Raw genomic sequence first — 15,552 nt, forward strand, 5'->3', positions numbered from 1 at the left:
CAGCACTGGAACTGACTACATTTCAAGACTATCTTAATAACTTGCATCCTAACGTAAAATTCACTCTGGAACTAGAAAAAAAATAAAAAAAACTTCCTTTCCTAGACATCCTTATAGAAATAAATAAAAGAAAAAACAGATTATTGTTCTCCATCTATAGAAAATCAACAAATACAGGAAGATTTTTGCATGCTACTTCACATCACCACCCCAAGCAAAAAATATTCCTAATAAAAACCTTAAGGGATAAAGCATACAATATCCCCAGTTTAGAAGAAAAACAGAAAGAAGAAATACAATACTTGACACAGATCCTATAACTGAATGGTTTCAATACTAAGTTAATTAAGAAAATTCTCAATACAGCACCTACAAGAAACTTAAATAAACAAGATTTCAAGAACCTAGACATCCTTATAGAAATAAATAAAAGAAAAAACAGATTATTGTTCTCCATCTATAGAAAATCAACAAACACAGGAAGATTTCTGCATGCTACTTCACATCACCACCCCAAGCAAAAAATAGGCCTAATAAAAACCTTAAGGGATAAAGCATACAACGCCCCCAGTACAGAAGAAAAACAGAAAGAAGAAATACAATACTTGACACAGATCCTATAACTGAATGGTTTCAATACTAAGTTAATTAAGAAAATTCTCAATACAGCACCTACAAGAAACTTAAATAAACAAGATTTCAAGAACGCAGTCACCCTTCCTTATATCAAGAATGTAACAGATAAATTAGCCAAACTTCTCTACGAATACAACATAAAAGTGAATTTCCTGCCAATTGAAAAAATATCAAGATCTCTTCATTCTCTGAAACCTCCACATCACCCAATGAAAAAACCAGGGGTTTATAATATTCACTGTTCCTGTGGCATCTGCTACGTGGGCCAGACGGGGAGATTGGGAGAAATCCACATGAGTGAACATCAAAAGGATGTACAAAATAAGAGAGAACATAAATCAGGATTGGCATTTCACACAACCTTTACCAGTCATGATGTACTCTGGGATAGAAGAAACATGTCCTATATAGATAAGAATTGTTTCACAAGAAAATTCAAAGAGGCAGCAAAATATGATTAAAATTCCTACACAATGCAACAAAAACCAAGGTTTGATTTTAAATCAAGTTTGGTCATCGTTTATTAAAAAATTTACCAATTTCAGACCTTGGACAAAGTGAGCATGAACCGCAGAATGCGACAACAAATAGCATTGTCTCCAGCTAACACGCATTAACAGTTGTATAGATCTGTTATTCGGTTTTTTAACGAATTATTTAGATGTTTACAATACTAACGAATGAACTAATTTTCGTAATTTCTAGTAGTTTGTACTCTAAACTTTTAGTTCTCTTTACCCCTGAAGATGTTAGTCTGATGACTAACGAAACTTGTCGGGTGTTGTTTTTAGTACTTGTTTAGTTTTAAAAACAGTTTTCTTTAATAAACATGTGGTCACAAAAACGGAATAACTATATTGAATATATAGGCTTATTTAAAAAAAAAACTACACATTTTCTCTCTGTTATTTCTCTACATTATGTTATGTTAACTCTTGTCATAAAAGAAAATATAATTTATTCTACGTTTGATATCTGAAGCAATTTTACAATTTGAGTCGGTTTCATTGAATCTTTAACATGTGCCTAGTATTACACCGTTTCCAATCTTGGCATTTAAGTCTCCTGCAAGTATTATTAATTCAGCTGGTAATATTTTTTCTACACTTTTCTGTAGTGTTTCATAGAATTTTCAATTTCTGTTTTCAGCTTTCCTTCTTCAGGGCTATAGGCACTGTTATTTTGAGTTTTATTTTTATTGTCAGTCTCTTTTCAGTTATGTATTCCCATTCTTTTATTTCATTTTGAAAATCTTCATGTATTATTATTCCTACAAACTGCTTTAGCTCTCTCTCTTGACTAAACAAACACGTAATAACCACAGTGATAAGTTTTAATAAGTAAATATTTCATCCTAAGCATCTTAGGACATTGTCAGTACAGTTAATTTAAACAATACTACGAATAACATACAGTTAAGGTGCATAATTACAATTGAATCCCAATATGCATGCAGTAGCATGTTATAGAATTAAATTAAAATATATCTGGAGGGGGAGAAAATTACATTAAAATAAGATAATATATATAAAAATTATTTTACACAATTTTGTATGACAATTTCCCATGCTTTAGGGATAGCAAGAACATCATTATGGTTTAGATTTAGTCTGTGAAGTAGGGCTTCAACACTTTCTTTATATAAACATTCATGTTTATATAAAGATCTATATAGAAGTTTCGTCTTTTTTCAATGGATACTATGGTTTGGGTTTTCAACTCCGTGTTGTGTGAGGCCAGATTTCTGCGGTTTGATAAGACGGATATGGTCTTCATGTTCCGAAATGTGTTTATGAACAGATCTACCTGTGTGTCCATAGTAAGACAATTTACAGGAGCATGGAACCTCGTACACCCAGATAGCATCAGAGTGAGAGTTTGTCTTTAGGAGAAGGTAACAAGTTATAGATCTATTTGATTGGTTTGTAGGTAGTAGCAAGTTTGTATTTCTTCATAATTTTTGAAAGACGTTCAGAGATGCCTTTGACATAAGGTATGGGAATCCTACGGGCTTGTTCTTGTCTAGGTTGATGTGTGGGAAAGTGACTGATGATTTTTTGAGTTGTTTTACGATTGTATCCATTTAGTATGGCTGTATTTTTGATTATTTCCAATTCTTGGTTTAGAGATTCTTCAGAAGAGCAGAATCTGTGTGCTCTGGTTACGAATGATTTAATGATGCCAAATTTTTGAGATGGATGATGAACAGAAGAATTGTGAATGTAGAAACCTGAAAATGTCAGCTTGCGATAGACAGAAGTGGAGAAATGGACGCATCCAAAGAAAAGAACCATCTTTTCTTTGGATGTGTAAATCCAAAGAAAGAAGATGATTGGCATTTCTTTCATGCCAGATTGCCAATGCTTAATTGTTAGTCCTATTTTGTAGTTCTGTGGCAGATAATTTCTTGGCTGCATCACATGCAAAGCAAATAGGAGTATTTGTTTATTTGAAATGAATTCAAATATAATGACACTGAATGTTTTATTGTGCTGAGCTGATTGCAACTACAACAAAATGTCACCCTTATAAATCGTAATGTCTTTTAAGACAATTAAAAGAATTGTATTAATAAAAAAGATATAATTGTGCATTTGCAGTTATAGATTACCTAGTCTTCAGATATAAAAATGGAATACTTTTATTTCTGTTTAATATTATTTCTGTGGTTTTTTATTGAGGTTCTTTAAAAATGTCTCTATCCCTTTCCCTTCTCTTCTCCTACCCCCTCTTCATTTCTCTGCTTGTTTTTATTTTAGCATCATACACCTGCTGATAACTGTGATAATTCAGTTCTTCTTCATGAGAGACCTGGAGAAGATGACTGGACCTCTAAGGATGGCCATTATCTATATGCTATCTGGAATAGCTGGGAACCTTGCTAGTGCCATTTTTGTGCCCTATAGAGCTGAAGTAAGTATAATAAACTGTTGAGTTATATCTGAAATATTTTGATACTATTCTTAAATGTTCATTCAGTAGAAGAAAAATTATTATTATTAAGAGAGACCTCCAGGGAGTCAGAGACTCTTTGAGGGAGGCCACATACTACACACACACCAGCTATCATACTTATTCTTGAATTCGTTCACTCTGCTTGCACTCCCAACATCCAATGTCAATCCATTCCAATCACACACCACCGTATGAGAGAAAAATCTAGCCCTCGCACCCTTCTTGGCAGTCTTCATTCTCAGCTTCCAAGGACGCCCTCTCGTTCTTTCCCCACCCTCCATAAATTAAAAAATTTCATCCATTGAAATCTTGTATGATCCTTTCAGAAGTTTGTAAGTCTCAGTCATATCACTCCTCTTTCTCCTGTTTGCTGGTGTCTGCAGTCTACAAATTCTCAGTCTGTTTTCATAATCAGTATTCCTCAATCCTGATATCATTTTTAACACTCACCTTTGTACTCTTCAATATATCAGAATCACAACGGAAACCAGGAGACCACACCTGCGCACAATAGTCCAAGTGAGGTCTTATCAAGGCTTTGTAAAGAGGCAAAATAACATCCTTATCTTTACATGTTAATGTTCGTTTCAGCATTGCAATTATCTTTTGAGTTGTATTTGCAATCTTTGCCACATGGCCCCTGAACTTCAGCTTCCTATCTATTAACACTCCAAGATCCCTAGCCTCATCAGTTTCTTCTAGCCCAATCCCACCAATGTAATATGACATTATCTAATCATGTCGAAGTGAATGACTTTACATTTACTGACGTTGAACTGACACCCATTTTCCCATGCCCACAATTCCAGCCTATTCAAATCATTCTGCAAGTACTGCATATTCAGCAGCATTCCTGATTACCCTACCTATCTTTGCATCATCAGCAAATAGCTGTATGTTGCTTGTCAAATCCTTCCCAATATCATTAATGTACAGATTGAATAACAGTGGACCAAGCACTGATCCTTGTGGTACACCACTTGTTATCGTAAATCTTGTAGACTCAGATTCCCCCATATACCAATTTTTGATATCTATCAGTCAGCCTTCCTCTTATCCATGCTAATATTGTATAACCCAAACCCATTTTCTCCAATTTATGCCAAAAATGTTTTACATCATGCAACGTGCCATTTTTGAAACAATCAGCAATAATTATAAAATGAAAATATCCATTTATAATATTTAAGAAAATAGTAATGTTGTTTAAATGCAGAATTTGGTATTATTAGCAATTCACCCATAGGATCAAAATTTACAAATTTTTTAAATTAGTTATTACTCAAGTAAGGCAAGTATTCAAAAGTGCATACATGAATTCTAGCCATAGTTTTTTCCTTTCTGTGTGAAGCACCTGTCCAGGGTAGGGTAGGGTAGGGAACCTCCCAGTAATGTCCAGGGTCTTTTTGTTCCTTTTTTTTTTTTTCTTTTTGTATTTTGGGATAATTAGAGCAAATATTGTTTGCTCTACTTATAAGTCTTTTTTACTATTCTGCCTCCCAGATTACCACCATCACTGGGATCATGCACCTTGCTGCTTTTTTTTTTTTTTTTTGCCATGTGATGGACATCTAGAAAGGAGTGGAGTGGGGATCCTAGTAGTCACACTACTTTGACCTGACCAGGATCATTCAGTGGACTTGTCTGCAAGGATTGAGCCTTCATCCCCATAGTTTAGAGACAGGGTGCAAGGCGTACTCTAGTGCTGGTGTGGCATGCAGGCTAGCCAGAGAGTTGGTGTCCATGTTTGGCTGCATAGCGAATGGGGAGCTCTAGCACTGACATTCAAATGACACAATCTGAAGAACTATTTTGTACACTTTCTATTGGTGGGAATACCAGTATGGTCATCTCCCCCCCTCCACACACACACATAACTGCATAAAATTTTCTAGAGGCATAATATTGGGGTGGGATCTTCCTGATGTTCCTAATGAGGAGATCTGCTCTGAAGGACCAAGAAGTGACAGCCATAAGGAAAATTATCATACAAGGACTGTGCACCTGGTTTTAAGTTATGGATCTGAGAGTGGGGTTAAAAATAAAATACTTGATCAAATATTAGAGACAAGAAAACAGATATGAGAGTTCTGAAAAAAAATTAGAGGCTGAATGGATAGCATCACTGGCAGAATCATAATAAAAATGAAGATATATATTAGGAAGGAACTTGACATTGTTAGCATTCAAGAATGCTAACAATGGTGTTTGATGCCTAAATGGCCAAAAAAAAGCTAAGAGGAAGAAGAAGATAACCAAGATCTAGGTGGATTAATTCAGTCAGAAATGTCATAGAAGACAAATGTGAGATATGAGAGTATGGAGTTTTCATACAGTGAAAGTGATGTTTTGATACAGTGAAAGTGATGTCCTAATTCAGTGGTTCTCAAACTTTTTTGTCTGGTGGCACATTAAAATCAATAAATGAATTTCACAGCACCCCTAGTATTTGCTTTTTATAGAAAGTAAAGTGCTGATTAATTGATTCTGAAAGACTCGCATATATAACCCATAAATAAATTGATATTACAGATACTAAAGATATGAAGGAAAGCGTGTTTAAAAGAAAACAGATTTTATTTAAACTAAATTGGTTTATTTTCAAACAACCCAAAAACATACAAAACAAAAGCTATTATAAAGGTTCAGATAATAAAATATGAACTTAATGTGAAATATGTGCTGTGTGTTTTTTTGCATATTTCTTTGATATTAGGCCTTGTTTTTGATAGACATATCCTCATCTCATTTTCAAGGGCCTTTAGTCTTTCTCTCTTCTTTGTTTTTAATATTTACGAGTGCAGAAAAACCCAGTTCACACAAATAAGATGTAGAAAATTGCAATAAGATGTTAAGTGCTTTGAATCCTATATTGGGGTACTCCTTCATAGTTGTTATCCAAAAGGAATTCAGACACATTTCTGAATGCTTCAATCTCAACGTACGATTGTTACTTATATCAGTTAATTCTTCAGCTTCTATAAGACTTAACTCACTCATTGCTGATGTTGACTCTACAAATGGATTTCGAATCCAATCGTATAAATTGACTGAAATGTCAGGAAAATAATGGTCAATTTTTTCTTCTAACGATGTTAAATGACTGTAAATAAGCTTTTGCAGATCAGTGTTCTTACATTTTCTGGAGGCAACTTTAAGGAACATTTCTACATTGTTGGTGCTTAATTTTATCTTCCACATTTTATTTTATCTTTAAAAGTTTTAATTTTATCTGTAGATGTCAAAATATTCTCATATCTTCCTTGCATGTTGGAGTTCAGCTTGTTCAGATGATTGAATATGTCTGTTAAATAGGCTAGTTTGGAACACCAAAAATCATCTTGTAATAATTTATAGAATTCTGGTTTGTCTTCATTTTGGAAAAACATTAATATTTCTTCTTTAAGTTAAAAAAAAAACGATCCAATACACGACCTTTTGAAAGCCATCTTACTTCAGTATGAAGAAGAAGATTCTTGTAATGAGATTGCATCTCTTCACATAGTCCTGCAAATATTCTAGATTTTAATGGTCTGGCCTTGATATAATTAACCATCTGAATAATTTCTTCTAATATACTTTTTAATTCCAAGTCTATTGTCTTTGCCACCAATGATTCACGATGAATGAAGCAATGAGTCGTTATAATGTTCTCATTTTCTTTTCTAGCAAAGGAAACAAACCCTTTTGTAATTCCAACCATAGAAGGTGCACCATCTGTACATATACCCACACGAGTTTTCCAAGATAGACCATTTGTATTAAAATATGTGTTCATTATATCAAAAACATCTTTTCCCGTCATAGTTTTTTCGAATTCCTTGCAGCATAGAAATTCTTCGATAATATTATCATCTTCAATGAATCGAGTAAAAACAAGTAAGTGTGCTTTACCACCGATATCAGTTGACTCATCTAACTGTAAACTGAAAAATTTTGATTCGGTTATTTTGGTTATAACTGACTTTTCAATATCGACTGGCAGATCATTAATATGTCTACTCATAGTATCATTTGATAATGGAATCTTCTTTATTTCTTCTTCTGCCTCAGTACCAAAAATTGTTCTCACAATTGCTGAACAGGCCGGATGAATCAAGGTTTCGCCGATAGTATGAGGCTTCATTTCCTTCGCAATTATTTCAGCGACTAAATAACTCACTTCTTGAACTCGGTTGGAAATTGTAAACTTTCTTACAAAACTTTTATTTTGTTTTTCTTGTAATCTTATTAACTCTTTGAAATATTCAGGATTTTTATTCGACAAGTTGTCATGTTTTGTGGAGAAATGGCGCAATAATTTGCTAGGAACCATAGCCTCATTTGATAGAACCCAAACCACACAAAATATACTTAGGTCTGGGAATTAATTTATCACCACACCACGTTAATCCCATTTGTAGATAGCCCTCTTCATATAAGCGAGTTTTTACATTCTTTTTCATTGTTCCCTTGTGTGGGAGAATAGATTCCATCAACTATTGGACGTAATGGTATACCTTCTTTGTGAATTTTTGGAAGGCCATACAATCTAGGAGTAAGTGGGTGCATAACAAGATTCTATTTACTGATATACCACATCGACAACGTGATGACGTCCAATACATCAGTACAATTACAATTCCTTTTGTCAACAACCTTTCCAAAAAATTAGCTAACCTTTTAAAACCATACAAGATCAGAGTGGCATTCAAACCAGTCAATACTATTCGGAAAATTTTAAGATCACTGAAAGATCCTCACCCATTCTACAAATACTCTGGAGTATATAATATTCCTTGCTCATGTGGTATTAGTTACGTAGGTCAGACATCTAGAAGCTTCGAAACGAGAAAGAAAGAACACATAGGATATGTCAGAAATAACAGACAAGACATTTCAGGCCTTTCATGCCACTTTGCCTCTACTAACCATCACATTGAGTGGGATAAGAGCCTTATGCCATACATAGAAGATAACTACCATTCAAGAACCTTTAAAGAAGCAGCTACAGTCGTCGGTAAAACTGAAAACCTAAACAAGAATCAAGGTCTAATTTTACCAGAAATTTGGAAAACTTTTATCAGATCATTAAATATCAAAGAAATGAACTTTCATAACAATTACGTCATGAGTCATCACGAATAAATCACGTTAACGAGACACGCACATTGTCACGCACAATACCAATTTTTGTATGATTTAGTACCATCGGTTATAACCTAGTCTGTAACCTTCATTTTGTGCTTACTGATTTGTATTCCCTGAGGATGCCAATAGAAATAGATTGGCGAAACATGTAGGAGGATAAAAATAAAGCTACTTGATAAAGATTTTATAAAAAAGTGTAATAGTCTTATGAATAATTGTCAAGAAAAAATTCAACACAAAAAAACAAGCTGTTCACGAGAGAAGAAATGAAAGTTGCTTTGCTTAAATGTTACCCAACTGCTATTGGATAACATAACATAACATCCATTATGAGATGGTAATCATCTGTCACCATTGGCCATGGACTAACTGCTGCACCTTTTCGGCAGAATTTTTTGTAAGAATTGGTTTCTGGATACTTGGCAAAAGCATTTACTATACCTTTCCAAAACCAGGAAAGGATCCAAATCTCCAATAAATTATCGCTCAGTTGCTCTGACCTGTTGCGTTGCTTGTGCAAGACTTGACAAAATGGTTACCTCTTATCATTTATAGTTTCTGGAGAGAAACGATCTTTTTTTTTTTCAGTCAAGCTTCTGCAAACATTACTCAATAACTAATCATCTAGTCTGACTGGAAGAATCCATTCGAGATGCCTTCCTAAAATGCAAGCACTAAGTATCTGGTTTTCTTTGATATTTGAAAAAAAGCATATGATGTAATGGAGATTTGGAATATTGAAAGACCTACACAACTTTGGTCTCAGAGGAAACCTCTCTCTTTTTATTGAAAACATTTTCTCCAACCATATCTTCCAAGATCCAGTGAGAACTACTCTTTCCCAGTTGTATACCCAACAGAAGAGTGTCCCACCATGTTCAGTTTTAATTGTCATGCTTTTGGCAATGAAGATTAACTTGATAACTAAAAACTTCCCCCAACTCTAAATAATGCCTTGTATGTAGATGACTTTACCATCTTTTGTCATTCATGTAGTGTGAAGGTCACAGAAAGACTGTTGAAGCTTTGCTCTCAACCATCTTTCAAAATGAGTATTTGCAAATGGTTCAAGCTATCCCTAGTACAAAAACAGACTAGAATCAGACTATATAATGTCTTGTCAAAACCAACTCTACTATACGGAAGCGAAACATGGACCATAAAAAGGAAAGATGAAAAATGAATTCAAACAGCAGAAATGAAGTTCCTCAGAAAAACAGCTGAATACACCAAGTGGGACCACAAAACAAATGAAGAAATCTTACAATCCCTGAAAATAAAACTAATTAATTACTACATAAGACAGTATAAACAAAAATGGTTAGAACATTTAAATTGAATGGACAACAGCAGACTACCAAAAATATTATACAGATACAAAATAAGTGGGAAAATAGGAATCGGAAGACCAAGAAAGAGATGGCATGAGACCGGAACAGGCCACTTGGCCTAAATTCCATGTTAGGAAGAAGAAGCAAATAGGTTCAGATTTTCCTAGCAGAAGTCAAATATTTTGGGCTGATATTTGACAACATACCAGTTGTGAGTAAGTACCATAAAGTGATGAACATCCTTTGCATCATGTCTTTCACCTCTTTGGGTGCTGACGGATGTTCCTTTCTACATGTATACCATGCGCTGATTATATCGAAACTTTATTATGAATCACAAGTTAGAGTTCTTCCAGAAAACACGTTATGATGTTGGGATCCTATTCACTTCAAGCATTGAGAATTGCAACTGGAGTGAGCATTTCGAACTTTGCCACTCCATAGTCTGTATTGAAGTAAATGAATTAACCTTGTTGCTTTGATGCCAGCAGCTATCTGTTTATATGCTACCAAAAGAAAATCCCTGCTATATCATCCCACATGACCAACTCTTTTTTGCCCACAGTGGGAGAATTTGTACGTCTCTGTGTTAATCAGAAACTCAGAAATCAACCTAATTTAAACGGAGGCATAAAACTTCCCAAAATTTGTGAAACAATAATTGTCAGAAGTCCCAGTTTACATCCTAGGCCACCAACAAATATCCATAGAGGGCGCATGCACCACCTAGATAGGACTTTAGTCATCCACATGTTTCATTAAGTATTATGTTGTCTTTGTGTGTGTGTGTGTGTGTGTGTGTGTGTGTGTGTGTGTGAGAGAGAGAGAGAGAGAGAGAGAGAGAGAAAAGTGCTATTTGTACTTACTGAAGATGTCTCAGTGAGTGATATGAAATATTGGAAGCATTAAAATTAGTCTGTAATCCTTTCCTAGTGCTTTGACGGCACTATGAAAGGATTTAAACCTCCAACATGAAATTTGTACATCACTGATCATACTGCAATATGATCCTTTGGTTTGTGAAAAAGCATTCCTAGAAGCTCTAAATATTAGAATAGACAATGTTGCAGAGACACCATCAAATATATTACTCCCTTGGCATTCATATATTCCACCATGCAGCTTTTCTTTCTGCAGGCTACCCAAACATTCCACCTTTCCTGTTGTTTACCTGCATAACCAGACAAAATAAGAGCAGTCTCATAGAATGCTCTTATTTTGTCTGGTTATGCAGATGGTTCAAAATCAGGGGCCCAAGTATGATCTTCTGCTGTCTTTCAGACAGCATATCTGCTCAGATCCTACCAGAATGTAACACCTTCATGGCTGAACTGTGATTCAGAGTGATTCACAGTTAACATCTCAATGTTAACTTGCCTAGTATCAAAAATACTAGCAAGGCTTGCAATCCCATTACCATAGGTAGGCAGTGAATAAAAAATATGATGCCATTCTACTGAACTTTCATCCAGAAACAAATGCAATGTTAAATGATGACGTCTGCAAGCTTGCCAAACAATGCAAATTTAACCCAAGAAAAATGATCAGGTGTTACCAATTTGAGCTCATGAATGAGTGATGGATCAAATCTCTTGTGCCTAGTCATATTGACCGGTGATGTGCCAACAACAGATTGGCATTCATAACCTCTGTAAATAACATCAGAAGACATCTCTGCCATGTGATGTGTACAAGGCTGGCCAGATCTCACCTATGCTCAGTGGGAACAAGAAAGAAAATTATGGCAGTAATTGGAATTAAAATGACAAAGTGGAGACAGTGCATGCACAATCAGTTATAAATAAAAAAAAAGAGAACTAATGTGAAAATCCAATCCTACTACACACACTCTACGAAAGATCAGCTCCCTCCTCTCTCTCTCTGCCTGGAGTTTACAAAGTACCCTGTTCCTGTAAGCTGGTGCACTTTGGACAGACAGGCAGATCAGCATCCATCCGTCTAGAGGAACACAAGTCTTACATCTTCAAACACGACTATGGCCATTCAGGCTTGGCTGACCATGTTTTGGACACCACCCACAGGGTATCATGGAAGAAAACCACCATGCTCCACCACAGCAAATTCAAGAAAGAGAGACTTTTCTTAGAAGCAGCAGCAGCAGCTCTCAAAATTCAACCAAATCTGAATAAATACGGTTGCATTAAGCTTCCGAAGATTTGGGAAACACTCATCACCAGAGTTCCCACCTTACATTCCAGGCCTACTACTGCCCTTAGAGGGGAGCTCTACCTAGATAGGACTTTAGTGTCACCCACGTGGTTGGGCTTAGTATTATTTGTTATTTGTGTATATGTTACATTAATTGTTTTTGTAATCCCCGTAGATGTCCTAGTGACTAGGACGAAATATAGGAAGTATTAAATTCTATTTTAATTCTTTTTGAGTGTTGTAAAAAAATCCATTAAGCCTCCAACATGAGATCCAATCCTACTAACAGCTGGTATGCAAACTTGAACCCCATCACTGCATAAGGAATGTGCATGAATCCTCTTTAAAAACCTCACAGAATCTTCCTAATACTACACTAATATTGTGGCCTCATTTCCAACCTCAGGGATGTCCATTTCCATCCCCAATCTGCAGAACTTCATCTACTTTTCCTGAAAGAAACTCAACCCCCCCCCCCCCCATGCACCCAAGCATTACTTATCTCAACTTTTCTAGTTACACACTCTTTGACTCCTTCACCTCAAAGGTAGAGTTTTGTGCTTGTGTTTGCTTTAATATACCATATCAAAGAGTAGCCAACCTGGAATATCTTAATTTTGACCTCCTTTGGCTGAAAATCTCATCATCATCAAATTCCTGACATGTACCCTCAAGGGGTGTACAGAATATGATAGTACTACATGAAAAATTTACATCATTACTAACTTCCTATCTACAATTTTCCTCCAAATCAGTCTGTTACTTGTCAAAACTCAAACATTATCAGATCTTATATTTCTATCGTCTAAGGTACTTTGTACCGTATCAATCCACCTATATCTTGGTCTTCCTTTGGGTCGCTTTCCTGCCAACCTGGCAGAGAACATTTGTTTTGCTAATCTTTCCTCGCACATTCCGTTTAAGTGATCATACCACCTGAGATTAGCTCTGCTAATGCATTCCTGGATGATGACAATGCCAAGTTCTTTCCTAATATCCTCATTTTTAATATGATATTGCCATTGATGCCATCTGTTCACGCCTCTAATCTTTCTCAGGACTCTCATATCTGCGGTCTCTAGTCTTTGGTCAAGTGTTTTACTTCTGACCACACTCAAATCCATAAGTTAAAATTGGTTTGAACACTGTCTTGTATTCAGCTAATTTAGTGTTCCGACTAATTTCTCTCTTATTCCATATGAATTAATTCAATTGGAATAAATTCATATGGAATTTATTCATATGGAATAACCAGCTTTGTTGATTCTGTTGTCTATTTCCATATTTAATTTACCATCTTCACTAAAAATCGTACCTAAGTAACTGAAATGTTTTACTTGTTCCACAAGTTTCCCATTCACAAAACAGTTGACATTTTCAACAATTCTACCTATTTTCGTTGTCTTTATCTTTTTAATGCTGACCTTCATACCATATCTATTACAACAGTTATTCAATTTAGTCAGGGAATTTTGCAAATTTGTAGTGGATTTATTTAGAAGTATAACATTGTTCACATAAAGCAAATAGCTGACATTAGCATCTCCAATTCTGATATCATTTTTAATACCACTTTCTTCATAATGTGATCCATATAGATAATGAATAACAGACGGGATAATGTACATCCTTGTCTCACACCAGATTTAACATTACACCATCTACCTGTACTTCTTTCAATTCTAACTGCTGACTTACAACACAAATAAAGACTAAATATTACTTGATATAATGCCCATTGACATCATATAACTGCAGCGTATTGAATAGCTTCTCTCTTGGCACCTTGTTGTATGCCTTTTCCAGATCAACAAACATTAAATGCAGATCTTTGTTCTATTACCATGCTTTCTCAACTATTTGTTGTAAAGTGAAGATCTGATCCTATTTGGCCTGAATCCAGCTTGTTCTTCACCAGGCTTTTCTTCCACAATTCTTCTCAACTGTTTCTCAAGTATACTAGCATAAATCTTACCAGGAACACTCAGTAGGGAAACCTCTGTAATTCTCACATTCAGTTTTATTTCCCTTTTTTATATATGGGCACTATTAGAGCTCTACTCCAAACATCAGGAATTCATCCCTCTATCCAGGCTTTCTGAACTATGCAGTGTAGCCACTGTAAGACTTTTATACCACCATACTTCAGCATTTCTGGTTGAATATCATCTACTCCTGCTGCCTTTCCACATTTCAAGTCTCTGATGGCTTTTTCTATTTCAAGTATGGATATGTATTCCTGACTGTATGCCTGTTGAGAGTTTTTTACCACTGTGCTATCACTGCTTGTTTCATTTAGCAATTTTTCGAAGTAATTACTCCATACTTCAAGGATCTCTTTTTCTCCTGTTTTCATGTCACCTTTATCATCTCTAACTCCTTTTACAGCACTCTTTCCTCCATTTCTAAGCTTCTTCACAACCTCCAAAATATCTTACCACCTTCTTAATATTTATTTTCTGTGTTCTTGCCAAATCCTCCTATGACTTTTGTTTAGCTAGTTTTACACAGTGTTTCGCTTTCTTCCATTTGTCTCTGTATTCTCTAAGAGCAAAAGCTGACTTATTTGACAGAAACGTTTGATATGCTTTCTTCTTTTCCTTCACTGCCTCTTTAACTTCCTGTGTCGAACAGGGAGTGCTAATTATTCTATCCTTGCAGACAATCCCCACCACATGCCTCTGGCTGAATCAATCATTATTTTCTTCAAGGCTTGCCACTGAATCTCCAAGGTTTGGTTCCTGTTGTCAAACTCTTTCATTTTTTCTTCAATAATCTTTGTGTATTTTAGTCTACAGTTCACATCTGAGAGCTGCTCAACTTTTATTCGCTTTAAAACTTTCTTACATGTTATTCTTTTCAATATGAAATTCAATTTTATCTTGCTCAAGACTAAATGGTGATCACTTCCAATTTCAAATCCTCTGTACACTCTAGTGTCCTGCACCAGAGAGAAAACATCGCTATCAACAATAACATAGTCAGTGAGACTTTCTTATTCCTTGCCTCTTCTCTCCATGTGAATTTGTGCACATTTTTATGTTGGAACATGGTGTTAGTAATAACCAGTCCATGTCCTGAGCAGAAATCCAACAAGTATTTGCTATTATTATTAGCTTTGCTCTTTTCTCCAAATTTTCCCAAAATATTTTTGTATGTCTCACAATCATTTCCTACTCTGCTATTTAGATCCCCAACAAGAACCGACTTTTCCTTTTTCATTGTGTCAGTTGCTTTCTCTAAAGACTCTAAAAAATTCCTCCACTTCTACCTTAGTAGAACCTTCTGTGGGACCATAGGCACAAATAAGTCTCATTGTCCAGGTCCCCAT

At 35.3% G+C, this 15,552-nt stretch overlaps 1 protein-coding gene across 1 annotated transcript in view; it reads left to right on the forward strand.

The window, feature by feature from the left end:
- rho-5 (rhomboid-5) overlaps positions 1–15,552 on the forward strand; it is a 464,881-nt gene that overhangs the window by 424,770 nt on the left and 24,559 nt on the right. Inside the window, exon 16 of the mRNA XM_090404834.1 lies at positions 3,396–3,549. Within this exon, the coding sequence (XP_090260960.1) occupies positions 3,396–3,549 (154 nt within the window). The remainder of the gene's footprint in view (positions 1–3,395; positions 3,550–15,552) is intronic.

Source organism: Typopeltis vanoorti, chromosome 15, assembly GCF_054136105.1.
Source record: "Typopeltis vanoorti isolate ZY-2024b chromosome 15, IOZ_Tvanoo_1.0, whole genome shotgun sequence".
Lineage (NCBI taxonomy): Eukaryota > Metazoa > Arthropoda > Arachnida > Uropygi > Thelyphonidae > Typopeltis > Typopeltis vanoorti.